Source organism: Mauremys mutica, chromosome 5 (assembly GCF_020497125.1).
Source record: "Mauremys mutica isolate MM-2020 ecotype Southern chromosome 5, ASM2049712v1, whole genome shotgun sequence".
NCBI lineage: Eukaryota > Metazoa > Chordata > Testudines > Geoemydidae > Mauremys > Mauremys mutica.
In genome coordinates this window covers 87,702,427-87,728,160 of record NC_059076.1, presented here as the reverse complement: position 1 = coordinate 87,728,160, position 25,734 = coordinate 87,702,427, and the positions used below count along the sequence as shown (strand labels likewise).

General features: G+C 41.0%; 1 protein-coding gene across 3 annotated transcripts in view; it reads right to left on the bottom strand.

The window, feature by feature from the left end:
* Window positions 1-25,734, bottom strand: part of MTUS1 (microtubule associated scaffold protein 1) — a 201,060-nt gene that overhangs the window by 149,242 nt on the left and 26,084 nt on the right. For 2 of the 3 annotated variants that reach the window (XM_045017626.1, XM_045017624.1), the window contains exons 2-5: window positions 21,600-21,858; window positions 15,215-15,338; window positions 3,498-5,844; window positions 873-1,068 (exon numbers count right to left, since the gene is read on the bottom strand). In XM_045017626.1, coding sequence (XP_044873561.1) covers window positions 873-1,068; window positions 3,498-5,645 — 2,344 coding nt within the window. In that variant the 5' untranslated portion in view covers window positions 5,646-5,844; window positions 15,215-15,338; window positions 21,600-21,858. The remainder of the gene's footprint in view (window positions 1-872; window positions 1,069-3,497; window positions 5,845-15,214; window positions 15,339-21,599; window positions 21,859-25,734) is intronic. The other variant, XM_045017625.1, reaches the window with a different exon arrangement.

The window sequence follows — 25,734 nt, the reverse complement described above, 5'->3', positions numbered from 1 at the left end:
ACTGCCACACCCTCCTTCAGGCATTCTTTACTGAATGAGATTTGAAGACATTTAATTGGAACACGGCTAAATCAGATTTATAGTTGGGATAGAAATCAGGTTTAACCCTAAAAATGGTGCCCTTCCAGTGTCATGAAAACTCTGCTTTGAAGCTGGTGAGAGCTAGTTGTAGATATTGTTTGTAATGGAGTTCCTAATAATTAGGGCTTTACGAGATTGGGGGACTAAAGAACCTACAAACTGTTTTTGCCTTTTGAAATGAATTCCTTTTATTATATCATCATGCATCCAAGTGAAAGATGAAAATACTGTACTGTTCAGACTCATCCAAGTAGCCTCTCATTTCTATATTAGATTTATGGACACTGAAGATAGAAATCTAGTAGACACGGGTTGTCATATAACCTCTGCCTCCTACTTAGAGGAAAGAGGATAGGGAAGAAGTTATTTAGGGCCAGAGACTCCTTTAGACCACTTGATGAGGTCTAAATCAGGTCAAGAGCAACCTAAAGTGACTGCCCTCCCACATTTTTTTCTGTTGTCCAGAAAAACAGAGCAATTTCCTCAGCTTTAATGCACTAGTATCTGCATTGGCAAAAGCCACCACAAGTAGCATTTTTTATGACATTTTGATATGCGGAAACCCAGACTAAACCAAATAAAAGAGAAGCTTCCAGAATGTTGATGCACATTGAGATGCTGGACTGTTACTGTTGTTGCTTTAACCATTGTGTGGATTCCAGCACTCCTGACTGGGTTCAGATCTGTCACATGTCTTAGTCACTAATGTTATAAAACTAAACTATTGGAATAATGATAAAGTTTAACACCTTGTTTTAAGGAGTTTGTTACTCTAATAGAAATTCTCTTACCAGAACTCGATGGCAGAACAGCTCTTTGAGGAGATGACATTTTAGTTGTGCACACATTTTTATTTTCACTTCCTCGCCTAGAGCGAAACACAGAAGGCACCACTTTCACCTTGGGAGCAGGTATACTTCTTAGAGTGATAGGGCCTTCCTTGTGCATATTTTTTCTTTGTGCTGCCCCAGTTTTAGCTGAAGAAACCTGTAAAACACAGTTATTGTAAGAACAAGTTGTTTTACTGCTAGCCTATAAAGTAGGTGGGGGGCGTTTAGCATCAATTACCAGAAAAAAGTAGTCACAAAGCAAGTGATTTCAAGTAGGTGCTTGTTATCATTTGGTCCAGGAAAGGAAGAAACACAGTTGAACATTATCCACTGCAATTCAGAGTTATGTGCATCTGCTAAATTCATTTTTAGAGATCACATAATGGGTTGGGATATGAGGTGACACAAAATTCCAAATTTGTCATGAACACCTAAATTAAAGTCTGTGCAAAAAAAAAAAAGGCTCCAACTCAGGTTTAATTTAAAATCAAATTCTGAATGTCTGGTTTGTTTGGGTACAGATAGGAATCAAGTAGTTTATTTCAAAATACATTCACGGTAAAGTAGTAGTTCACAAGTGGGCTAAAGAACTGAATGAAATACAATTAGTGACATCCTACAAGTCTTCATGGCTACTTTAACATAAAAGATTCCCAGTTTGGTCATTTAAGAAAAGTTGCCAGCAATCAGAATCTCAATAAGGATATTAACTGGATGTATTACTTATTGCAACTTTAAGGAGTGGATGCAGGGCATATTAAAGAAGTAGCACTGGCTCAAGCTGAATGCCATATTTGGCATTCAGCTAGTTTCACCACAGAACTCTCATTTTTAACAAGCATAAGCCAGAAGCACATGTAGTATAGGAATAGGTATCAAAATATAAGCACCTATTCATGCTCCTGCACATTTTGTGGATTTTTGTTCACAATGATTTAATCGTACAAGAGGGGAACCAAACCCAACCCACTTGTACTTGAGCCATAGTTCAGACTCATTTCCAGAAATTTTTACTAAAGACAAGCTCACTTCCCCCCCCCGCCCCCATGAGAACCTGATTAAAGAAACTCCAGTGCAATATGGGGGGGGAGGGAGAGGGAGCTCAGTGGTTTGAGCATTGGCCTGCTAAACCCAAGGTTGTGAATTCAATCCTTGAGGTGACCACCTAGGGATCTGGGGCAAAAATCAGTACTTGATCCTGCTAGTGAAGGCAGGGGGCTGGACTCAATGACCTTTCAAGGTCCTTTCCAGTTCTAGGAGATAATAATAGTAGATATACCTATTATTATTATTATATTCCAATTATTCCATCTAAACAGAGGGAGTTTAGTCCTAGGACTTTTAAATCTTAAAATCTTGACAGTGTGAAACCATGAGAAATCAAAATTTCAAATTTGTTAAACAGCTAGAATTCTTACTCATAACAGAACGTTATTTTAGCCTTGAATTCATCCAAGTATCAAATGTACTAAACTGCCAGCATATTTTACAGGTGATAAACTCTGTCTCAGTTTAACAGTCTTACTCAAGGCAATAAAGACCAAAGGAATTAAACCATAACATGGTCATAGGTACAGCATAAGAAACTAAAGAGACAGTAGATGAAATCCTGGCATTATTGAAGTCAAATGGAATTTTGTCATTGACTTCCATGGGGCCGGCATTTCACCCTAGACCAGAGTTCCTGGCTCCTAGTCAGTTACTTAGATTATACCTCTCCTGACTTATTCAATAGGTTCATGCTGGCAAATATTACAAAGGCAGACACACTCAATATCAGTGATATAATGAAGTCATGGCAGATACATTTTAGACTTGATATTTGTTTAGCTGAGGTAGTGTAACTAGTGACTCTTACTTCTAAACAATAAAAATGTGTTTAAAAAAAGTTTTTTTTCCTGGTTGGTTTTAGATACCTGATTTTGGCTAGTTTATGAGTATCCTGAACTTCTTGTACACCAAGCATACAATGTAAGTGTGGATTACATAATTCCCATAAATTATCCTGATTTGGATATTATCTAATTTTATAACCAAGTAATTTAATTTCTGGTATGAGAAACTTATCTTGAGCTTTATATTCCAAATATTTTTCATTTAAAATGTTGGTAGGTGTTAGTGTGAGAAGATACTCAAAAAGTTAATGTGCATATCATAATGAAGTGCACAGAAATAAAGATGTATGGAACCTTTTAAAAATACAAGTCACACTGTAGAACTTCACTTATATCAGAGATTCTCATACACCATTTTGAAAATCCATGCCTGCTAGTCATATTCAGAGTATTTTTACATGCAGTAGAACAGGACTGAGTCTGAACAGATGAACATGGCCTTTTTTAAAAAAAAAAGTTAAGTAGATGCACGTTTTAAGTAGTTAGCAAACAACTGAGATGGCAGGATTCCTTTCAAGATTTTCCCTCTCCCTCAGTATTATGGAGGCAGAATTAACTCCATAGTCAAGGTTGTATTGAGATTTACATATTAAAAAAAAATCTCACCTTTCCATTCACGGTTGTACAATGTCCGTTTCCAGATTTAACACATGCAAATCAGTTAATTGAACAGCAGATGCATAAAACTTACCAAGGGAACAGGGTCAACTTCAAAAGTTTCATTTGCTGGATCTTTTATTAGCTCTTCCGTTTCCAAAAGAGTTCCAAAATTGCAATTTTGCTCATTTTCAGCTCCACTCCAGTAGGTGCTTGTGACACATGGCTGCGCCAAGGACTTTTTGCTTTCCATTTTTTCATTTAACTTCCCTTTTGAGTTCTGTACACATGTTACAACTGCAGCAGAAACAAAGGAGGATGCTGAATTGGAGGAGCTTGCTTTGTCAATGTCTTCTGGAGTCTGCTTTATAGAAAGTGTTTTTGGAATTTTGAGAGAAGTGTTCTTTGAATGAGTTGTAGCATGTAAAACTTGGCTAGGAAAGAGCTGTTTGTTAAGAGGTTGCTTATGAGGCTTAGTCATTGGTATTTCTGCTTTAGTATCGCTGTTTAAATCACGTTTTTCCCTCAATGCTTTGATGGAAGAGGGCAATTGCCTTGGAGAAGAAACTGGTGATGACGATGAGGCAGTAGAGAGTTGAGGGGATCTCGGAGATATTTTTAATGAAGCATTATCTTTTGACTGTAACACAGCTCTTGATATAACTTTTGGCTTCACATTTTTAAAGTTTGGTTTTGGAAAGCTAACAATCTCAGCTTTTCTAGCTTTGGTTATTGTTGAAACAATAGGAGACCGATTTTTTGGTTTCACTGCAATTTGTTCAGAACTAGTTTTAAGTGAAATCTTTCTGTTGCATCCTCTCATTAATGCATCATTCTTTCCCAATTTAGAAGGTCCATCTCCAGCTTCTGCCAAAGCTGAAACAGAAAATTTTGGTTTTTTTGATCCTGTCATAGACGTAGAAATACATGAATCAGGACTGGTTTCACCAGCTGTTGGACTGAAGACCACAAAAGTTGCCTCACATTTCAGCTCAGCTGTAGCAGCCCCTTCTGGTTTTGGTATACTGCTTTGTATTGATTCAGACACTGCAAAATAGCTAGGTACATCTTGGAAAGCAGTGTTTTTAGCTGAGACATTTTGTTCTTTGGCTAAATGTTCACTCACTTTGTTTACCACCTGTTCTTGGTCTATACTTGCATCAAAACTCTGTATTGGCAGAGCATATAAATCATTTACAGAGCAATTAATTACCATCTTGGTTGGAGATATGTCAGTTTCGGCATGTTCAGGTGTGCTATGCAAATACTTTTTTGAATCTTTATCCATATTAAATTGCTCTAGTGACACCGAATTCTTAGAGTGACAATCTAACCATTCAGCAACTAGTTTTAAGGACTGATTTTCCATTTCTTGGGACTCTCTATTTTGTGGTGCTACATCAACATAATTGGTGCCTTTTAAAGACTGTTCACTAACCCCTCCAACATCTGGAGAAGGGAGAGGTGGTACTACCAAATCTGAACAATTATTTGATGCGTTTGGGCCCCCTGAAGCTTCCAGCACAGATGAACTAGGAGGTTTTTCAGGGCTACTTGTCTCAAAACTTTTTCTCATATGCATTTCATCAGAAGAGATGAATGTCAGAGGGAGAAATGCATCTTCATTTTCACTTCCCATAGTTTTCCCCAAGTTTTTAACCATATGAAGAGATTCATTGACACCAGTGACCTCTAATGCCACATGAGCAAAACCTACTTCGTTTTCGATGTCAGAGTTTTTGCTCCATTCCAAAGGGGTAAGGTGCATTGTACAGTTACAGTCAATCTGTCTATAAGGCACTGGTTGATCAGTACTTTGATTCTGCACTCCTTTTAGAGCAAGGTTCTCTTTTAGGAGGCTGGTTGGTTCCTTTATGTTATGCTTCAAGACATAAATACAAGTGTGTTCAGTTGCCGAAGACACACACGTGGCATCAATATCACTCAATGAAGCCCCCCTACAGATAAATTCACCCCCAGTCTTTTGTAGATCAAGTGCTCCAATACATTCCTGGTTTAAAGAAATAGTTGTGAAATCATTTACATCCTTAAAATCCATGTTATCTTCATGCTCAGCCATTTTATTACATTGGCTAGCTGAATTTCCATTTATATTTGTGGTATGAGTAATTGAGAGTGGTGTAGTTGTGTTACATGTAAATTTATTTCCATTTTCATCGCTGATAAATAAGGGAGACTGCAAGCCATTCTTTGCCTTATTTTCTGATTTTTCAACATTCATTCTGAGTTTTAATTTAAAAAACTTTTGTCATCTTATTTTCACTTAAAATTCTAGAAAACGTAGATTCTTCTGAGTATTGGCGAATTCAAAGCTTGGCCCCAGAACAGTTCAGTTTTGTTATAAGACACTCAGTTCTTCTTTCTTACACGCTCTTCACGTAGATCCACAAATGTTCTACAACTTGAACCCCTTATGTATTCTAAAATAAAAAAAAAAAGACATGAAAGTTAGCTGAACCGGAATTTAATACCGGACATTTCATAGGCTTCTTAGTCTTTGACAAATTTGTACATTTTTACAAATGGAAATCCTTTTGCCTTCAAAATTAATCAAAATTGAAATGTTCAACAGTCCTACCAGATAAACAGTTCAGAGTATCTGCTAACAAAAAAGTAACTTTTTAAACAAGTAAATCTAGATTATAACCCTCATTTCCACCCCCCCACCACCCCCACAACTCCAGTACCACTCCTGCATTTAACGGGAGAGAGAGAAAGTGTCAAGTAGCTGTCCACAATGTGTCAATATTTTCTGAAACTGAAAAGCAACTGCGTGGTAATTGGAAGCCAGAAAACAAAACTGAGTAACTCAAAAAATCAGTGAAGATGTTGCCTATACACATCCTTCATTTTTATTATTCTGCATTTAAAATGATCAGCTGTTTAGAGCTGTACTACAATGTGTCTCCTCTGCTGAAGAGTCATACAGTTGAATATTTTAGTAGAGTCATCAATGGTCATCTTGCATCCGAAGAAGTGGGTATTCACCCACAAAAGCTCATGCTGCAAAACGTCTGTTAGTCTATAAGGTGCCACAGGATTCTTTGCTGCATCAATGGTTAGTATTTCTCAGCAAGTAGCCGGAGAGTTCTGAACCACCACAAGTCTCACTCTTAAGTTTTTTATAGGATGTCCCAAACTGTTCAGGTCAAAACTTGTCAACCAGTACTGCAATGAGTTATAAGCGTGTTCCAACTTAATCAGTATAAAATACCTGCTATGAGGAAGGAGGAGATTAGTATATAGAACGTCACAAGGACTTCCTTTCTCACCTCTTTATAGTCACCATAAGCACAGAGGAGCAAAGCAAGGGACAGAGAGGCCCTGAGGAGAGGCCCTATTGGTAGGGCTCTATTCATAAGGCTTTTAAGAATTGCTGTATGCAAGTTTCTATAGGATACTGAAGGTCACCTGAGTTAGCATGAGTTGTAACTATACACCTTCCCCCCAGACAATCAAAGTGTTTACACACAAAAACCTTGGTCAGCTACATTGCTACGTTTTGTACTAAGAGCAAAAATATTTGAACACACCCTCCTTTTTGACAGACATGACTTGGGGGCAGTCCTCATGTTCATCAAGTATTGCACAACCATTGAAAGTATAATTAGTATTAACATAAGATGAGAAGATAGCTGCAGTGCTTATATAATCCATCAAAAGAGCAGTGTCGAGAATGTTAAGGTTACATAGCTGTCAGTCACTTGAGTCAAATGACTAAATTAATGTTGCATACATAAACTTAAGTTTTCTCTCTGTGTAAATTGTACTACAGGGCTGTGTTGTGACTACATTGTAGTCTAGATTACAGACTTACATGACCATGCTAATGTAAATTCTTGGCATCTACTATTGTGTAGTATGAATAGCAGTCTCTAAAAAAGACCTCACATACAATAGTTACAGTGAATTAGGTAAGGGCTACCCCTCCCCGCATAATTTGCTTGATACCTTACTAAACTATAAAAAACAGTTTGTTAAAAAAGTAGCATGCAATCAATCATATAGCAAAACAAAGTTATTTCCCGATTTGAATGCTTACCTGTGCATGCAATCTTAATTTTAGATCCAGTTATGGATTTTTTTGGGTAGCTATTTGACTAGAAGCTACAGGGATCCAACAGAAGAAGTGGTCATTGCACAGTTAATCATGCATACTAGTCCTGAGTAAGGTTGGTCAATTGTTGATGAATAACCCTTTTACTGTTTACAGTAGTAACGTTTACATCCATGCATAAAGGATGCTTTTCAAATACTCAATCATATCAAAACTGGTTTTCCCATGATCTCAGAAGACAAATTTCACTCATAAGTATCTACCCCTTCCAGCAAATTCTGATTAGAACTGTGAAGATTTATGTTATGTTATTTCCTATAAAGGTGTTCTTTCCACTCTCACTAGAGGCTGAGCTGTTTTTGCTGCAATATTTAGTGAGTTGACACTCAGCTACAAGACGTGAAGTTTTCAGACCAACAGTAGAGTTTGAAGTGACTGAAAAGGTCATATCAGAAATGCATAGATAACCTTAATGACAGTATTAACTAGTGCTTGCTATAAATATCCACACAAAGTTAGACATGATATTGTCCTAAGAAATGCATTTGGTAAAGCATGTACACATTTTATTTTACTGTCTTAATTTAAGAGTGCACTGAGTGATTTTGCATTCTAACTTTATTAAACAGGAAATCTGCTAAACAATATAGTCAGTATATGACCATATTCAATTCAACCAGTTTAATGCTGAAGTCATAGGAAACAAGATTAAACTGACTAAAGCAGAACAGCACACAAATAACTTGTGTATCTGTGCAGAAATTAATTCTTTGAGATCCAATGCACCATTGAATGAAACTGAAACAGTGTATTGAAAGGCAGACTATGATGAGTAGAGCTGAATAGGAAACATTTCCTGTCTCTCAGAAATGTAAAATAAACTTGCATTCCTCATCAGAATGAATCTGAGACCTCTTGGAGTTTTTCAGTTAAAAGAGCCTTGTGGTTGGTATATTCACCTGGAATCTGAGACACCCAGGTTTAAGTCCCTACTACAACAATATTTAATTATTTGATTAAAAAAGTACACTGAGTTTCTCATTCAGCTCTGATGAGTTTGTCTCACTTGTAACAGTAATTTAAGCCCATGTTCCAGGCCTTCAATAGCAGCTCCATTCATGTAGCAGTTGGTGTTACAAAGTGGCAACTGATCAAGTTTTTAAAGTATACAAATAGCACATAACGGCACATATGTGGCCTATTGTAGATTTGTAAATTCTAGGGCTAGCAGGTATGACTGTGATCATCTAAGTCTGACCTCCTGTGTAACAAGCTGTAGAACTTGCCGAAATAATTCTTACAACACATGTTTTAGAAAGACATCCAATCTTGATTTAAAAATTGTCAGTGATGGAGAATCCACTAAAACCCTTCATAAATTGTTCCCGACCAATGGGAGCTGCGAAGCCAGTGCTCTGGGCAGGGGCAGAGGCAGTGTACACTTGCTCACTTTAATCTACCTATGTTTACCAACACTAGAGAAGATAATGGCAGTGTAGCTTTAATGCAAACTAGCTGAATCAATACAGATCTTCACTGTACTAGATTACAGCTAGCTTAAGTATGCTTAAGCTACATAGATGTACCCTAAGCGTTGAATATTATGAAGGAACCAGAGACTAGAACAAGTTGATTTTCTCTATTTGTCTTAATTCAGAGGTGTACATTTATACATTCAATGATTTTCAGATTATGAGACGATAACATAAATCTGCCAAGGATATGGGCAACATAAGTTATCACATTTGAAGGCTGTGAAGATGAAGGAAAGGAAAGAATTAAATGTAGTATGAGGATATAACTAGGATAGGATGAAATTAAAATGACTCCTTTTGGAACGGATAGGTCTGACCAACCAGCCATGCATGACATATCTGTTCTGAAATCTCTCTTCTAGATTCTCCTCATTTGGGCTGGCCTTGATTTTCAATATTGCATCTTGAGACCCCTGGCTACTTTCCCTAGGCCTCCTGTAGCCACTCATTCAGAAGCCAGTGTTTCCTATACCCTCTCTTTTGCAAGGGATGAAGCTTAGAGAAGCAAGAGCCAGCACTCAAGTTGATGGACACAATGACTTGGCTAGGAGCCAAGGCATATGGTAGTATCAAAGATATGGTACTGAGTGAACTTAAAATGCTGTACTTTCAAGTACTTTTGTACTGGTGTTACTGTATCATAATACTGTAACTACACAGTCAATACCGAGTCACATTAAGCAGTGATTTATTTTGTGTGCTAATGGAAGTTGCCTTTGTTAGCTTTGTAGGAAAAGAAACCAATGCCAGCCATTTGCCTATACCTCCCAACACTTACATAAAAGCTAAGATCAGGCACAAGCACTTTGTTTTCGTCAGGAGCAGAGGACTGAAAAGTATAATGTAAGGGCTGGATCAGATGATAAACAGTCACATAAAAAAGAATCTGGCACATCAGAAAAAGGCAGGCTAATAAACAGGGACAAGTTTTTAAAGTGCTTGTACACAAATGCCAGAAGTCTAAATATTAAGATGGGTGAACTAGAGTGCCTTGTGATAAAGGAGGATATAGATATAATAGGCATCACAGAAACCTGGTGGACTGAGAGCAACCAATGGGACACAATCATTCCGGGATACAAAATATATCAGAAGGACAGGACAGGTCGTGCAGGGGGAGGAGTGGCACTATATGTGAAAGAAAGTGTAGATTCAAATGAAGTAAAAATCTTAAGCGAATCCACATGTTCCATAGAGTCTCTATGGATAGAAATTTCATGCTCTAGTAAAAATATAACATTAGGGATCTATTATCGACCACCTGACCAGGACAGTAATAGTGATGATGAAATGCTAAGGGAAATTAGAGAGGCTATCAAAATTAAGAACACAATAATAGTGGGGGATTTCAATTATCCCCATATTGACTGGGAACATTTCACTTCAGGACGAAATGCAGAGATAAAATTTCTCGATACTTTAAATGACTGCTTCATGGAGCAACTGGTATGGGAACCCACAAGGGGAGAGGCAACTCTAGATTTAATCCTGAGTGGAGCGCAGGAGCTGGTCCAAGAGGTAACTATAGCAGGACCACTTGGAAATAGTGACCATAATACAATAGCATTCAACATCCCTGTGGTGGGAAGAACACAACTGCCCAACACTGTGGCATTTAATTTCAAAAGGGGGAACTATACAAAAATGAGGGGGTTCGTTAGACAAAAGTTAAAAGGTACAGTGACTAAAGTGAAATCCCTGCAAGTTGCATGGGCCCTTTTTAAAGACACCATAATAGAGGCCCAACTTCAATGTATACCCCAAATTAAGAAAAACAGTAAAAGAACTAAAAAAGAGCCACCGTGGCTTAACAACCATGTAAAAGAAGCAGTGAGAGATAAAAAGACTTCCTTTAAAAAGTGGAAGTCAAATCCTAATGAGGCAAATAGAAAGGAGCACAAACACTGCCAAATTAAGTGCAAGAGAGTAATAAGAAAAGCCAAAGAGGAGTTTGAAGACCGGCTAGCCAAAAACTCCAAAGGTAATAACAATGTTTTTTAAGTACATCAGAAGCAGGAAGCCTGCTAAACAACCAATGGGGCCCCTTGATGATCAAAATACAAAAGGAGCGCTTAAAGACGATAAAGTCATTGCGGAGAAACTAAATGGATTCTTTGCTTCAGTCTTCACGGCTGAGGATGTTAGGGAGATTCCCAAACCTGAGCTGGCTTTTGTAGGTGACAAATCTGAGGAACTGTCACAGATTGAAGTGTCACTAGAGGAGGTTTTGGAATTAATTGATAAACTCAACATTAACAAGTCACCGGGACCAGATGGCATTCACCCAAGAGTTCTGAAAGAACTCAAATGTGAAGTTGCGGAACTATTAACTAAGCTTTGTAACCTGTCCTTTAAATCGGCTTCGGTACCCAATGACTGGAAGTTAGCTAATGTAACGCCAATATTTAAAAAGGGCTCTAGGGGTGATCCCGGCAACTACAGACCGGTAAGTCTAACGTCGGTATCGGGCAAATTAGTTGAAACAATAGTAAAGAATAAAATTGTCAGACACATAGAAAAACAAACTCTTGAGCAATAGTCAACATGGTTTCTGTAAAGGGAAATTGTGTCTTACTAATCTATTAGAGTTCTTTGAAGGGGTCAACAAACATGTGGACAAGGGGGAATCTGGTGGACATAGTGTACTTGGATTTCCAGAAAGCCTTTGACAAGGTCCCTCACCTAAGGCTCTTACGTAAATTAAGCTGTCATGGGATAAAAGGGAAGGTCCTTTCATGGACTGAGAACTGGTTAAAGGACAGGGAACAAAGGGTAGGAATTAATGGTAAATTCTCAGAATGGAGAGGGGTAACTAGTGGTGTTCCCCAAGGGTCAGTCCTCGGACCAATCCTATTCAATTTATTCATAAATGATCTGGAGCAGGGCCGGCTCCAGACCCCAGCGCGGCAAGTACGCGCGTGGGGCGGCCCTTTCCCGGGGGGGGCGGCAGGCTGGGCCGGCGGACCTGCCGCAGTCATGCCTGCGGGAGGTCCACCGGAGCCCCGGGACGACCGGACCTGCCGCAGGCATGACTGCGGACGGTTCGCTGGTCCCGCGGCTCGGCTGGACCTCCCGCAGGCATGACTGCGGCAGCTCCAGCGGAGCCGCTGGACCAGCGAACCGTCCGCAGCTGCGGGAGGTCCAGCCGAGCCGCGCGACCAGCGGACCCTCCGCAGTCATGCCCGCGGGAGGTCCGCTGCTCCCGCGGCTCCGGGGCGCCTCCCGGGCATGACTGCTTGGGGCAGCCAAAAACGTAGAGCTGCCCCTGATCTGGAGAAAGGGGTAAAGAGTGAGGTGGCCAAGTTTGCAGATGATACTAAACTTCTCAAGATAGTTAAGACCAAAGCAGACTGTGAAGAACTTCAAAAAGATCTCACAAAACTAAGTGATTGGGCAACAAAATGGCAAATGAAATTTAATGTGGATAAATGTAAAGTAATGCACATTGGAAAAAATAACCCCAACTATACATACAACATGATGGGGGCTAATTTAGCTACAACGAGTCAGGAAAAAGATCTTGGCGTCATCGTGGATAGTTCTCTGAAGATGTCCACGCAGTGTGCAGAGGTGGTCAAAAAAGCAAACAGGATGTTAGGAATCATTAAAAAGGGGATAGAGAATAAGACTGAGAATATATTATTGCCCTTATATAAATCCATGGTACGCCCACATCTCGAATACTGTGTACAGATGTGGTCTCCTCACCTCAAAAAAGATATTCTAGCACTAGAAAAGGTTCAGAAAAGGGCAACTAAAATGATTAGGGGTTTAGAGAGGGTCCCATAGAGGAAAGATTAAAGAGGCTAGGACACTTCAGCTTGGAAAAGAGGAGACTAAGGGGGGATATGATAGAGGTATATAAAATCATGAGTGATGTTGAGAAAGTGGATAAGGAAAAGTTATTTACTTATTCCCATAATACAAGAACTAGGGGTCACCAAATGAAATTAATAGGCAGCAGGTTTAAAACAAACAAAAGGAAGTTATTCTTCACGCAGCGCACAGTCAACTTGTGGAACTCCTTACCTGAGGAGGTTGTGAAGGCTAGGACTATAACAATGTTTAAAAGGGGACTGGATACAGGGCCGCCCAGAGGGGGGGGCAAGAGGGGCAATTTGCCCCAGGCCCTGAGCCCCACAGGGGCCCCCACGAGAGTTTTTCGGGGCCCCTGGAGCAGGGTCCCTCACTCGCTCTGGGGGGCCCGGAAAACTCTTGCGGGGCCGGGCGCAGGAGCTTCTTCGCTCCCGGTCTTCGCCGGCGGGGGGTCCTTCCGCTCCGGGGCGGAAGGACCCCCCGCTGGCGAATTACTGCCGAAGACGGAGCGGGACCCGCCGCCGAAGTTCAGCTCGGTCTTCGGCGGTAATTCGGCGGCGGGGGGCCCTTCCCTTCCGGGACCCGCCGCCGAAGTGCCCCGAAGACCCGCGGCGGGGACCCCCCGCCGCAGAATTACCGCCAAAGACCGGGCTGCACTTCAGCGGCGGGGGGGTCCCCCGCCGCGGGTCTTCGGGGAACTTGGGCGGTGGGTCCCGGAACGGAAGGGCCCCCACGCCGCCGAAGACCCCAGGCCCCCGGAATCCTCTGGGCGGCCCTGACTGGATAAATTCATGGTGGCTAAGTCCATAAATGGCTATTAGTCAGAATGGGTAAGAATGGTGTCCCTAGCCTCTGTTCGTCAGAGGATGGAGATGGATGGCAGGAGAGAGATCACTTGATCATTGCCTGTTAGGTTCACTCCCTCTGGGGCACCTGGCATTGGCCACTGTCAGTAGACAGATACTGGGCTAGATGGACCTTTGGTCTGACCCGGTACGGCCTCTCTTATGTTCGTATGTCTATTTTCAAACAAATATTCTACCCCTCTTTCCCCCCCCCCCCCATCTCTTTCAACTAGTGGTTCATTAATGGAGAAAGAAAGAAGTTTGGTGCTCATGAGACAGCTGTCTTTTTGCTTACATGGGAGCTGATAGCTTCTTTGTCTCTGTTTTTCCACTCTCCATTTCTTGGAATGTTTTCCACTACGTTAAAAAACATTGTGTTTAAACTTGGAAAAAAATACTGTACGAGTCATTTTTGCCTTGAAGGACATTTCTAATTCCGTCTTTTCAGCTTGTTTAATGCAAATCTTCCCCTATTGATTTTTCCCTTGAATATTGTTAAGTTAGTTGGGATACTTGATCTATCCTAACCCCTTCTCAATTAGCTCTTCCTGCCTCAATCACTTGGTTCTTCCCACTCATCACAAAATTCCTCCAAACATGCCCCCACTTGCTTCTCATCCTATCCAAGGTGAGTCCAAGTACTTCTTGTTTTTCCTTTTGGATGAGTAGAGGGCCTCTGTCAGGAGAAGGGGTCCCTATGTCTTCAACAAAAGCCAGACCGGAGGCATTGTCTAAGGTCTCCTCTTCTATAGCAGATCGGATCATGGGGAAGGAGAGCAGCCACAAGGAACTCTCCTCTGAGGCCCTACGAAGTATGAAGGATGTCTGAATAAATGCTCAACTCCCACTCACATGGCAGAGCTCCTCAGTGAAATTGAAATGACTGCAGGGACACTTCTTGTTTGATGACATATGCTCCTCAACAGGTGGGAGCTGCTGCCTGCTACAAGTCTCCTCTTGAATGACAAGTTTAAGACTTTGCATAAGAGACTGTTAAGGAGAATACATAAAACAGGAATATAAACCTTGGGAACAGCACAGAAGGCACCAACACCACCAGGTTGCAGGCAAGGAAGGAGAGCCCAGAGAGTGTCATTCAAGTAGCACAAGATATTCATGACTCCCAGAAAAAGATTTTAATTTTCCAAGTCATAAGCTTGTAACTATGCCATTAGATTTGGAAATCAAGGCAAAATTGTGGCCTTAGCTGTCTAATGCAAACACATTCATAGTACTAGAATTTCTACTTTATCATCAGAAAAACATATTACAATTGTATAGTATGTTTTGCACTACAAACAATGGGTGTTAAAAGTCAGTTAGCATCAGGTCATGTCCCTGAAACTCTTGGCATTACCACATTCGGGTGTGGAATCCCCTCTTTCTTGAATTATATGCCCCTACCCTCCAACCCACAGTATAGACCACTATGTAATCCAATAGTAATGTATAGTGTCAGCACAGCAGTATAGAGTTCGGCAAAACACACTGGCTTGAGTTAATGCAATTTCATAGATTAAGGCAATCATTTACTGACCTCTTGTGTACAGCAGACCATAGAACTTCACCCACTAATTACCACAACTAGCAGAATTTATGGGGTTGAACTTCAGCATACATTTTAGAAAGACATCAAGTCTTTAAAGTTGATAATCCAGACTCTGTAATGGAATAAAATAAATGCAGTATTACTATTTAGCATTATGGATTAATATAACAACTTACCAAGAGTCTATTTAATTCTTGCCTGAAAGAGAGAAGTCAAGTAAGCTGGGGCAGAGTTTCTAATGACTCAAAAATGCAATATGGAATAAGACTTCTTGCTAATGTATCCTTTATGTGGTATGAATTAAAAACAGTAGGATCCATAGGATATCCCACTGTGATCTTTAAAAAGATATGGCCAGTACAAAAGAAGTGGTTATTGCTCCAGAAAGATCACGACCATAGTGAGGGGAAAACTAACTTTTGCCACTAATCCAGCAATCTTGCTGTATTTTGATGCAAAAGATTGAAGATTTGCTGGAACCTCACTTAAATTTCCAGTTTAAGTGTTCATTGATTAAATATGAAGGTGACATCAGTGCAATAGTTCCAGTATATTTTGACATAAAGTTCTGTTTTATACATTGTGAACACAAGAGGCTAGCATAACTGCATCAAAGAAGTTGCAAGAGGAGGCTGGAGGTTTTCACAAATTGGTAAGACAGTTGAGGCTTTTAGCATCCAAGTTGGTGTGGTAGGTTGCTTGAGATTTTGAGAAACATTTTAGCAGAAACATTCAGCTAAAGTGATAAGTAGTGAAATAGTGTTGATATTCCAGTTTTCATCTTTCATGCTAAACATAAAAAAAGGGTGTAATGGGATAGCTGCAGACTCTAAACTCTGATGCATTGCATTCCAGTTACACTGTTCAGGAAAAAATGGAAAAATTCTGAAGCAAGAGGTGAATTCTGAAGCTTATTCCATGACCATGGAATAATAGCACACTAGCCCCTGAACACAACATCTCATTGGAGAAAAAAAACCACACACTATTTTACTCACTCCCCAAAACAAGGAGAATCTGTCAAGTATGGTATAGTACTATCTAGCACATCCCAGGGCAAGAAGATGAGCTACCTAAATAAAGAGATAGTATTTAATCAAAGTTGTACAGAGCAGATCTGAAGGAACAGCCCAATTTATTTTGTGACAGCATGAAGCTGCCTGACAACACTACTCTAGCCCTAAAACAGAGATTCTCCATACTGCTAGTTGAGTGAATGCTGATAGCCTGTCTGCAGACTTCCAAGGGCTAAAATTCCAATGGACTCTTAAAGAAAGAAGCCGAGTATAGATCACTCAACACAATGCCAGGTGGAGGTTGTGTTTGTGTCTCACCCACATGATTCAGAATCGGCCTAGAAGTTCAGCCTTCTGGAATCATGTCTTAAGGTTTGCTAGTTGAATGTGGTTCCCTCTCAGTTCAAGGGGATACAACCCTGAATGAAGAAGAGTGCCCTGGGGAACTGGAGGAACTGCAGTCTTGTGGTGTGCACTACATGCAGACTTTATACTGAAGGTCTAAAAAAGTTAAGATCTAACAAGACCATTTCTAGATTACCTGAAGTGACTAGAAAACCCTGTGCTGTGCCACCAAAGGATAATTAGAATTTGTATTTTAATAGGCAAATAGTTGCATCAGTATCTGTTTCAATTACTTTAAGCAACTAGATCCAGGGAGAAGAATTTTCTAAAAATTATACATCAAAATAAACGTTGCTTGTTGTTTTGCAAGAAGTGACACCAACTTTATTAAACCGCTTACCATTTCCAGTTTATCTAGCCTCTAGATCAGAATTCTAGGCTTTCCAATACCTTAAAAGCCATACAAGGTTCACATTCAAGTTTTTGCTTCTCAAGTTTTTCTCCTATTCAAAGCACTTAGCTGTCAACAGCTTCCAATGGAGCATAAATTAAACACCCGTAACCCCACTCACTCCCCCCTGCCATCGCTTCAGTGTGTTGCATGCCCTGAATGTCAAAGCCAGAACATTCCTTTGACTTCAACTGAAGAATGATTCAAAGCAAGTGCAGGTTATCATACACAAATGTCATGTGCTGTCTGTATGATGTGTCACTTAAGTGGGCAGCCATGTTCTAAAGAAGCTGAATAAGGTGAACCTTAGCTGTTAACTCACGACTGGATTACTATGAATACAAAAGCATGAAAAACCATGGCAAGGTCCACATACTAAGATGATAAAAGTTGCTTTCTGAGATCAAGCAAATAAGCACTCTTTGCCATAATCCACACACACTGGAAGATGCAACAATCCAACAAGACTGACCCCAACTAAGTTGCCAATATCATTAACAGGTGACAGCTCTCTGACATCTTTTTGGTTGGTCTTCCCCGGGTTAAAAGAAATGGACCCTCAGTTAGCTTTCATCCCCACTCCCAAGTCAAGCAGGTGCCAAGTAATTCACTCATTTGCAGCAACTGGATTCAGTGAAATCCTTGGAACTTTATGCCATTTTCTTACTAATGGCAATGCTGTCCGCATCTTACTAATCCTTGGAAGCCCTTTTGAGTTGTATATTGGTTAAAAACATGCCTTTGTACGACATGATTGCACCAGCTAGATTTCCAAGGCTTATGAATAAAATGATGAGTTATAAGTAACAGTAGTATAGTGATTGTTTAGACAACCTGGTTATCCTTAAGTAATCCTTTGTTTACCTACCTACTTTTAAAGTGACTGATGACCAGAGTGACCAGATGTCCAGATATTATTGGGACCATCCCAATATTAGGGGCGGTGTCATATATACATATGAAAACTTTTTCCCCTTCCTCCCCCCCACCCAAAAAGGGGCACATTTTTCCCCCCACACTTGCTATCTGTTCACCCTACTGATGACAAAAGTGTTCCAGGCCAGATCAACCCAGCTAGACATGCTATTGCCCAAGAAATTAAGAAAGTGAGTTTATTAAGAAGTGGTTGAGTTAAGTCAGAAAGATGAAAGATTCTCCTATTCCTACCACTAGAAAAAATTCGATTCTGTATCAGTGGGAACAAGATGTCAACACTCCACATTTCACCATTGCAGCATCCTTTAGACCAGAGACAGGAGGAAGTTAAGTAGAATTAAAATTTGACATTTATATCCTTAAGGCATATGACATTTAGTTTCTTTCATACACACCACATTGTCCAAACTATTTTATGAGTCATTTGAAGGCTTCCTGGATCTGAGTTAAGAATTTACTCACCCCTTGGAACAGAATTCATACAGGTGAAAGATTGCTCAGGTTTCAGGCACTCTGATCCCTTTGTACCTTAGAGCACTCTGATAAATGAGATCCCAATAGCCTGGAGGAAACATGTATCTGGGCCAGGGCACTACTGTTGTTTGGTACTGAATTATCTTCCTAGACACCTTGGACATGAGAGAAAAGAGGCAACATATAAGCCAAAAAGCCTGCCAAGAGAACTGACAGTGCTCAACTTTCCGTGCAAGCGTTGGGAAGAAAGCTTTGCTAATTTCCTGTTGGACTGGATAGCAAGGGGGTCTGCCTAAGGGAGGGACCACTTGTTAGCCAATTGAGGATCTTCTGATCTTATTCCCATTCCTCTGCTTGCAGGGCATGTCAGCTTAGCCAGTTGGCCTGAATTTTTGCCCTGGATACAGACAGCCTTGCTTGCAATATAACATTTTCTACAACCTACTACTATAGGGTGCACAAGTCACAGCTCCAAACAATTAGACCGTGAGTGGCTGATGCAGTTTTGCTGCCTCCTAGCCCCCACTCAGTTTGTGGTTCCAGGAGTCCCAGGAAAATTAGGGTCCCAGGTTTTTTGGCAGCTTCTAGGACTCTACTGCCTGTCCTGCTATAATGATTTCAGCAACTGGGAGAGGGAGGCCTCACCAGAGCCTGCAGGCCAGTGTAGACTGATGTTATCAATTCCTCCACTCCTATCTAGTCCACATAACTGTTCTCAGTCTGCTGCAGTCCTGCTGGAGGCTGTAGTGCACCCACCTGCCTCTTTGCTCTGCTTGCTGCTGGCCAAATGAGCAGAACTGCTGCTGGGCTCTGCATTCTACTTGCCACAGGCCAAATGACAAACTGCTGCTGAGCTCTACCCACATAAGGCAGCTACAGTTTTCAGCTCAGCTCTAAGGTACAAAGGGATCAGTAGCATAAAATAACCACGAGAATCTCTCTCACCCAGCAAAGTAGTCCCAGTAGCAAACCAGAAATGTAGTCTCCTCCCCGTAAAACTTCAGCTCTCTACAGGTCCTCTTACCCAATCTCAGCAAGCATCAGTCTTCATCAGGGTGATCCCATACCCAGTCATTGTCCAGGTGGTTCCCAAGAGGTGCTGATATTTTGTATATTACCCAAGTACAAAACTTAGTTTGGGGACACTGGGGTATAATTTAGTTATCTGTATTTAATATGTAAACAAGGTATGCCTTTCTCAGTCAACTCCCCTTGCTCTCCAGCAGTGCGCTCACTGAGTTACTTCCCTTCTCTCATAGGCTTCAGACTACAGAGCATACAAACATTAAATCAATTTTGCAATCTAGAACATACTTGACTTTTATTTGCAGAATTCAATAAAAGTCTCTTAATTCACTCATTTGAGCTCTTTAATTGACAAATTTCCTGCAAAATAAATTAACGTGCAGAGGATGTAGCAGAGGCACTGAAAACCATTAGCAGTAATTCAGTGTTACCTTCACAACCACAAAAGGCAAGAACTGTGGCTTTCCACTATGAACTATTAACATTCTTCATCAGTTGATTCCTACGTTTACTAGGAGGTCTGTAAAACGGTGACAGGAATGTCTGTCGTGCATAGAACCAGAGAAGTGCCAACAGGCTGGCGACCTGCAGCAGTGGATTGCCCTACTGAAGCCTGGGAAACCCCTAGAGGATGCAGCCAGCTACCGCCCCGTCTCTCTCCTCTCAACCACCAACAAGCTCATGGAACAGGCACTACTCCTCCGTCTGTCTAATATTGAAGACATCCTCCCAGCAGAGCAAGCAGGATTTCACCCGAAGAGGAACTGTTGTGACCAAGTACCTTCACTTACCAACCATGCTGAGGCAGATTCCAATGCAAGTTGAAGACAGGAATTGCCCTTGTTGATTCGTCCTCAGCATATGACGCTGTCTGGAGACAGAGCCTCCTCTTCAAGGTCTCCTGCGTCATTTACTGCCGGTAAACGATACACCTCTTGGTGGCAATGACTGGGGACCGCCGCTTTAAGGTACACCTTAATGGTCAGATCATTAGACCAAGAACTCTTAACTTGGGCATCCCTCAGAGCTCTGTCCCAGCCCCAACACTTTTTAATCTATACATCATGGACATAACAGAGATGGAGTCAAGGAAATTCATGTAGGCAAATAATATTGCCCAAGCCTCCATACCACTAGGTGCAACCTAGCCCGAGATCTTAGTACAATGGCCGATTATTTCCAATGCTGGAAACTTAGGCCTTATATTATATATATTATAAAAACAAAAAACACCACACACACACACACACACGGTAACTACTTTCCACCTGAACAATAAAATGGCTAATACCAAACTTGATGTGCAGTTCTGCGGTGAGCGCGTCAGCCACAAAGCTATTCCAAAGCATCCTGGCAATACACTGGACAGGAGTTTGACCTTATGACAATATCTTGAGAACACCCATGATAAGGTCAAGTCTCGTGTCACGCTTATCAGAAAATAGGCTGAAACAGTCCATGGACCTTACAGGCCACAACAATTGCCTTGGTATACTCTGCCTCTGAATATCATGTAACAGTTTAGTCTCATAGCAGTCACACTAAATTCCTTGACACTCAACTCAATAAAGTTAACTACGTGCATAGTGTTGGGGGATGGTCAAATGTACTCCAGCTGGCTGGCTCCCAGTTGTATCGCACATCCAGCCTCCACAGATTAGAAGAGCTGCTCAGACATCTTGCTTTCATAATTATGTTAATGTAAATACAAGGATCCCAGTGCCCCAGGACCTGCAGAACCCACCACAGAGGAGATTAAAATCCAGCAACCCTCTATGGAACCGTATCACCGTCTCACATGGAGCACTTCGACCACTCAAAACAAACAGCTCATCATTGATCCTGTTGAGGAACCCCCGGGTTTTGATTTATATCAGGAAGACTGGTGCAGATTGAACTGCACCAGGACATCTCATGGGAGATGTGGACAAACCCTCTTTAAATGGAAAATGAGGCAAACACCTGTATGCGACTGTGGTAACCAGGCACAAACGATAGAGCACATAACATCTGCATGTCCCCTTCGTTCTTTTGCCAGGAGCCTGAAGGACATTCACCAGCTCACTGCTGCAGCAACGTGCTGGCTATCAAACTTAGATATAAATTTGTAGTTGTTACTACCTACCTAAGCCATACGAAAGAAGTTGATTCCTCATACGCATGCTGAAGAAAGGTTACTATTTGCTACTGGTGAGTGGCTTTTTCCATCTGACATCTTGGGATTTGGTGAGTTTAGCCAAAGTTAAGATATTAACAAGCTTCTTTCTCTTCCTCACATGCACAAGTTTCTCTTCACTCTGATAAGGTATTTTGGGGAGGATTTTTGTGGTAGTTCATTGAAACATTTATAGTTCCTTACATCAGAAGTGCAAGAGCCTGGACGCCTATCAGGGGAGAATGCAAAGTTATAGTATTAGGGGCCCCTCTACTACAAACAAAGCACACCTTACATGCCCATTTAGCATGCTCAAGTTCACATATTCAGATTTCTTATTTTCATCCTACTTTCAGTCTCAAGCCGGCACAACTCTGTCCCGTTCTCCCCCAGCCCTCAATTCTTAAGGGATTTTACATGTCCACTAATGGTTTGCCCCCCATCACCAGTTCTTGACAATTATGTCATATGCACTATCTGGTTTGTGTCCCACCCCATTATGATAGTCTGTGTCTATGTATACAAATACCTCATCTTACGTCTGGATTTAAGCAATACATATATAGAAAGGTTTTTTTTAGCATCCCTGTTTCTGTCTCCCAAACAGTAATGTAAGTTTAAAGATTCAAGTTGGCACATTTTGTTTGCCCTTCAGCTTTATTAAACCAAAACTTTCACTTCATTACAGCCATCATTCCACAGAGCACATAGCTTGTGTTACGCTAGTTATAGTAGTGCTTGAACGTAGCCAAATTTTAAATAAATTAAAGCGGGGAAAAGAAGAAGTTGATTATTGTCTTTACTGGTCTCTTTCTAACTTAGATTAAATGCCTTAAGAACTTGCTGTAGACCACACAGTAAGATACTAACTTCAGTAAGTATTAACTTTCCAGTAAATTAGAAAATCTGGTTGTTTAAGCCAAAAAGGCTCTACTAAAACCAGACCATTCCATGAACTAGTGCTTATTTTCTACTTATTTTTTTAAACAAAGAGTAAAATATACCAACTGCTCCACATATTCTTTTCTCATGTCACACCAAAGACTAGTGCACAGTAATCTTGAATAAAATAGATTAGAAAAGAGATGTAGCACCTATTTGGATGCTGTAATGCTATACAGGCCTGCTAACTAAGGCCTGCTGTGTGCTCTCTCTTATATGCCAAAATTAAACAGAACATACCTCACTATTCAGCTTTATTTGTATGTTGCCTACTGGTATGTGTAGTCAGTAGAATACATATTCAATAGGTCCACCTGTTAAAATAGTTTCTAACAAAAAAAGTGAAGGCTATTCTAAACTTAAGTATCATAACCACCACAACTTTAATGCCGTATCAAAACAGTAGGTCCACTGTTTAGGGTAGGTTAACCAAACAGCAGCAGTGGCAAAGCTAAAGCCAATTTGGAGGAATAAGAACATCTCCCTGGAATCCCAACTGAAACTGCTGCAAGCATTGGTCATCTTAATTTTTCTGTATGCGTGCGAAACATTGACCCTTACGGCAGAACTTGAATGGAAAATACACGTAGTAGAGATGAGATGCTTTTGTAAAATCCTGGGCATCTCCTAATTTGACCATGTCACTAACAAAGAGGCCCGCAACATCATCACTCAATGTGCTGGATCATATGAAGATCTCCTGACGACCATGAAGAAGCACAAGCTGAAGTAGTACAGCCATATAACAAGATCTGGCCTATCCAAGAGCATCCTCCAAGGGACAATACAGGGGAAGAGAAGAGGTAGACAGAAGAACAGATGGATTGACAACATAAAAGAGTGGACAGGAATGGACTTCGCAGAGACTCAAGCACTGACACACAATCATCAGGGATAGATGCTCATCAATGATGGTGCCCCAATGACCAGTATGGTTATGGGAGTGATGCTGATCATGAAGAACCAATCAAATGTATCCCACCACAGAGCAACATGATGTCACATAAGGGTAAGTAAATTTGTTTTACACAAGAAATTTTGAATATATGACAAAATTTGCTAGTTCTCAATACTAAAGACGACACCAAATATGTAACCTAAAAAAGCAGAGCACTTGACAAGTATCTACCGTGTACAAGATGTATGAACCAGCATACTTTATATTAAAGATCTTAAAATAAAGCATAGGTGAAGCCTTTCCATTGTTGTGACCGAAACAAACAGTGGAGGCACATGCTCTAAGCTTGTCATTAGAGAGGTGACAGCACCTATGGTAACTGAATTAAGTAATAGCTTGAACACCAACACCACCACACAGCAGGGCAAAAGGCATTATTAATATACCAGAATAAGATTTAAAAAGAACAAATTCAATAAACACTTCTAAAGTACAAGCTTCACTTACATATTTACATCAGATTTTTGCAGAACAGTCTAATCATCATGCAAGTAGACTAGCCTTTTACATTTGTTTAGTTGGTATTTGCCCAAGACAAGAAATGCTCAGTATTGATATTTTAACTTTCAGGTTCTCAAACAACAACAGAAACTTGCAATCTTTAAGGTTTGACATTTCAGGAAAAATTTCCACTGGTTTGTTTTTAAACAAATGTTTTCATTAATTTGCCTTGGCTTTTAAATAATTAAAAATGGAAGTTACTGTACATTTGACTTGATAGTGTCCCTTGAATTGCGGTCATAGGAAGCCATTAAGTGTCACTCCAGATTTTAAACAGAAGTATGCAAAAAGGTGCCTTGGTGCCCTTGATAAATTATAACAGCAGCAAGCACACCAGCAGCTCCCAGATATCAATCCACTGCCTCCCCAACATCCTGACTGGATAGACTGATCTTGCAACATGTCCATGAGGACAATGAACTCAGATTATTTGGATTGGGCAGGAAAGTGGATTTCAAGTTACTGGCTCCCTCTTTGATGAATGCTGAGTCATCAGTCCCCTCTCAACTTAAGGCAGGACTGCCGCATATGCATTTCATGTGACACATGAGGATTTGGCAGTCCAGTCATGCATTCCCACTTCTCGGCTGCAATGTTAACACAGCCAGTTAAGGTGGAGGAAAGCTGAAGGCATTTACCTGAAGTTGCACTTTTTGGCTGCTAGAGACTGCTGATGCACCTCTTTTCCCTGCTGGATCAGAGCCAGGAATGAGCAGCTGAGTGATGGCAACAACTGAGGATAAAGCTCTGGGCAGCAGCACAGGTGAAGGACCTCACCTGGTCCCAAGCTCTCCTTCCTGCTGCCAGCTGCACCATGCTCCACCTAGAACCCCTCCCCCAGACCCTCAGCAACCACCTTCTCTACAGCAGAGCCAATAGTCACATAAACCATCCACCCAGTTACCTCCCCCTTTCAGAGCTCTTCAGCATTTAGCCCAGACAGAGCTGCTGTTAAGTTCTGCTCCATGTTCTCTCCCCACCATCATTGCTCAGGGCAGAGTGTGTTGATCATAAATTAAATTGGATTATTTGCAAGTTCTCTCACTGAATAATTTGACTAGCAATAGGCTGGGGCTTGGGCAAAACTTCATTGAAGCTGGTGAGCATGAAAACTGCTCTTCATTCAGGCTAAATGTAAGAGGCAGTTAAGCTCTTTTCAGGAGTAAAAGTAGCTGAAACAATAGGAGCCCCTACCCACACACAGGCCACAGGCAAGACCAATCAGACTGAGTTTCTTTTCCTAATAGAAAACCTGTAAAATCTTGGAAGATACAGACGCTCCCTGGGTTACGCAAACCCACATTTATGGGAAAAGTTCCATAAGTGCCGTAAGCTAGAAAGTTGGGATTTTTTTGGCGGCGTAATGGTTGGGTATGCGTTCCCGACTTACCCAAAATTAGAGTTACGCAAGGTGTTCCAGAATGGAACTCTTGCGTAAATCGGGGAGCATCCGTAGGTCCATCAATGGCTATTAGCCAAGATGGTCAGAGATACAATCCCATTCTCTGGCTGTCTCTGGCCTCTGATTGCCAGAAGCTGAGAGTGGACAACAGGGAATGGATCACTTGATAATTGCCCTGTTCCATTCATTCCCTCTGACGCACCTGGCATTGGCCACTGTTGGAAAACAGGACACTGGGCCTGATGGATGATTGATCTGACCCAGTACAGCTGTTTTTATGTTTTTACCCCAACTATTAGCTA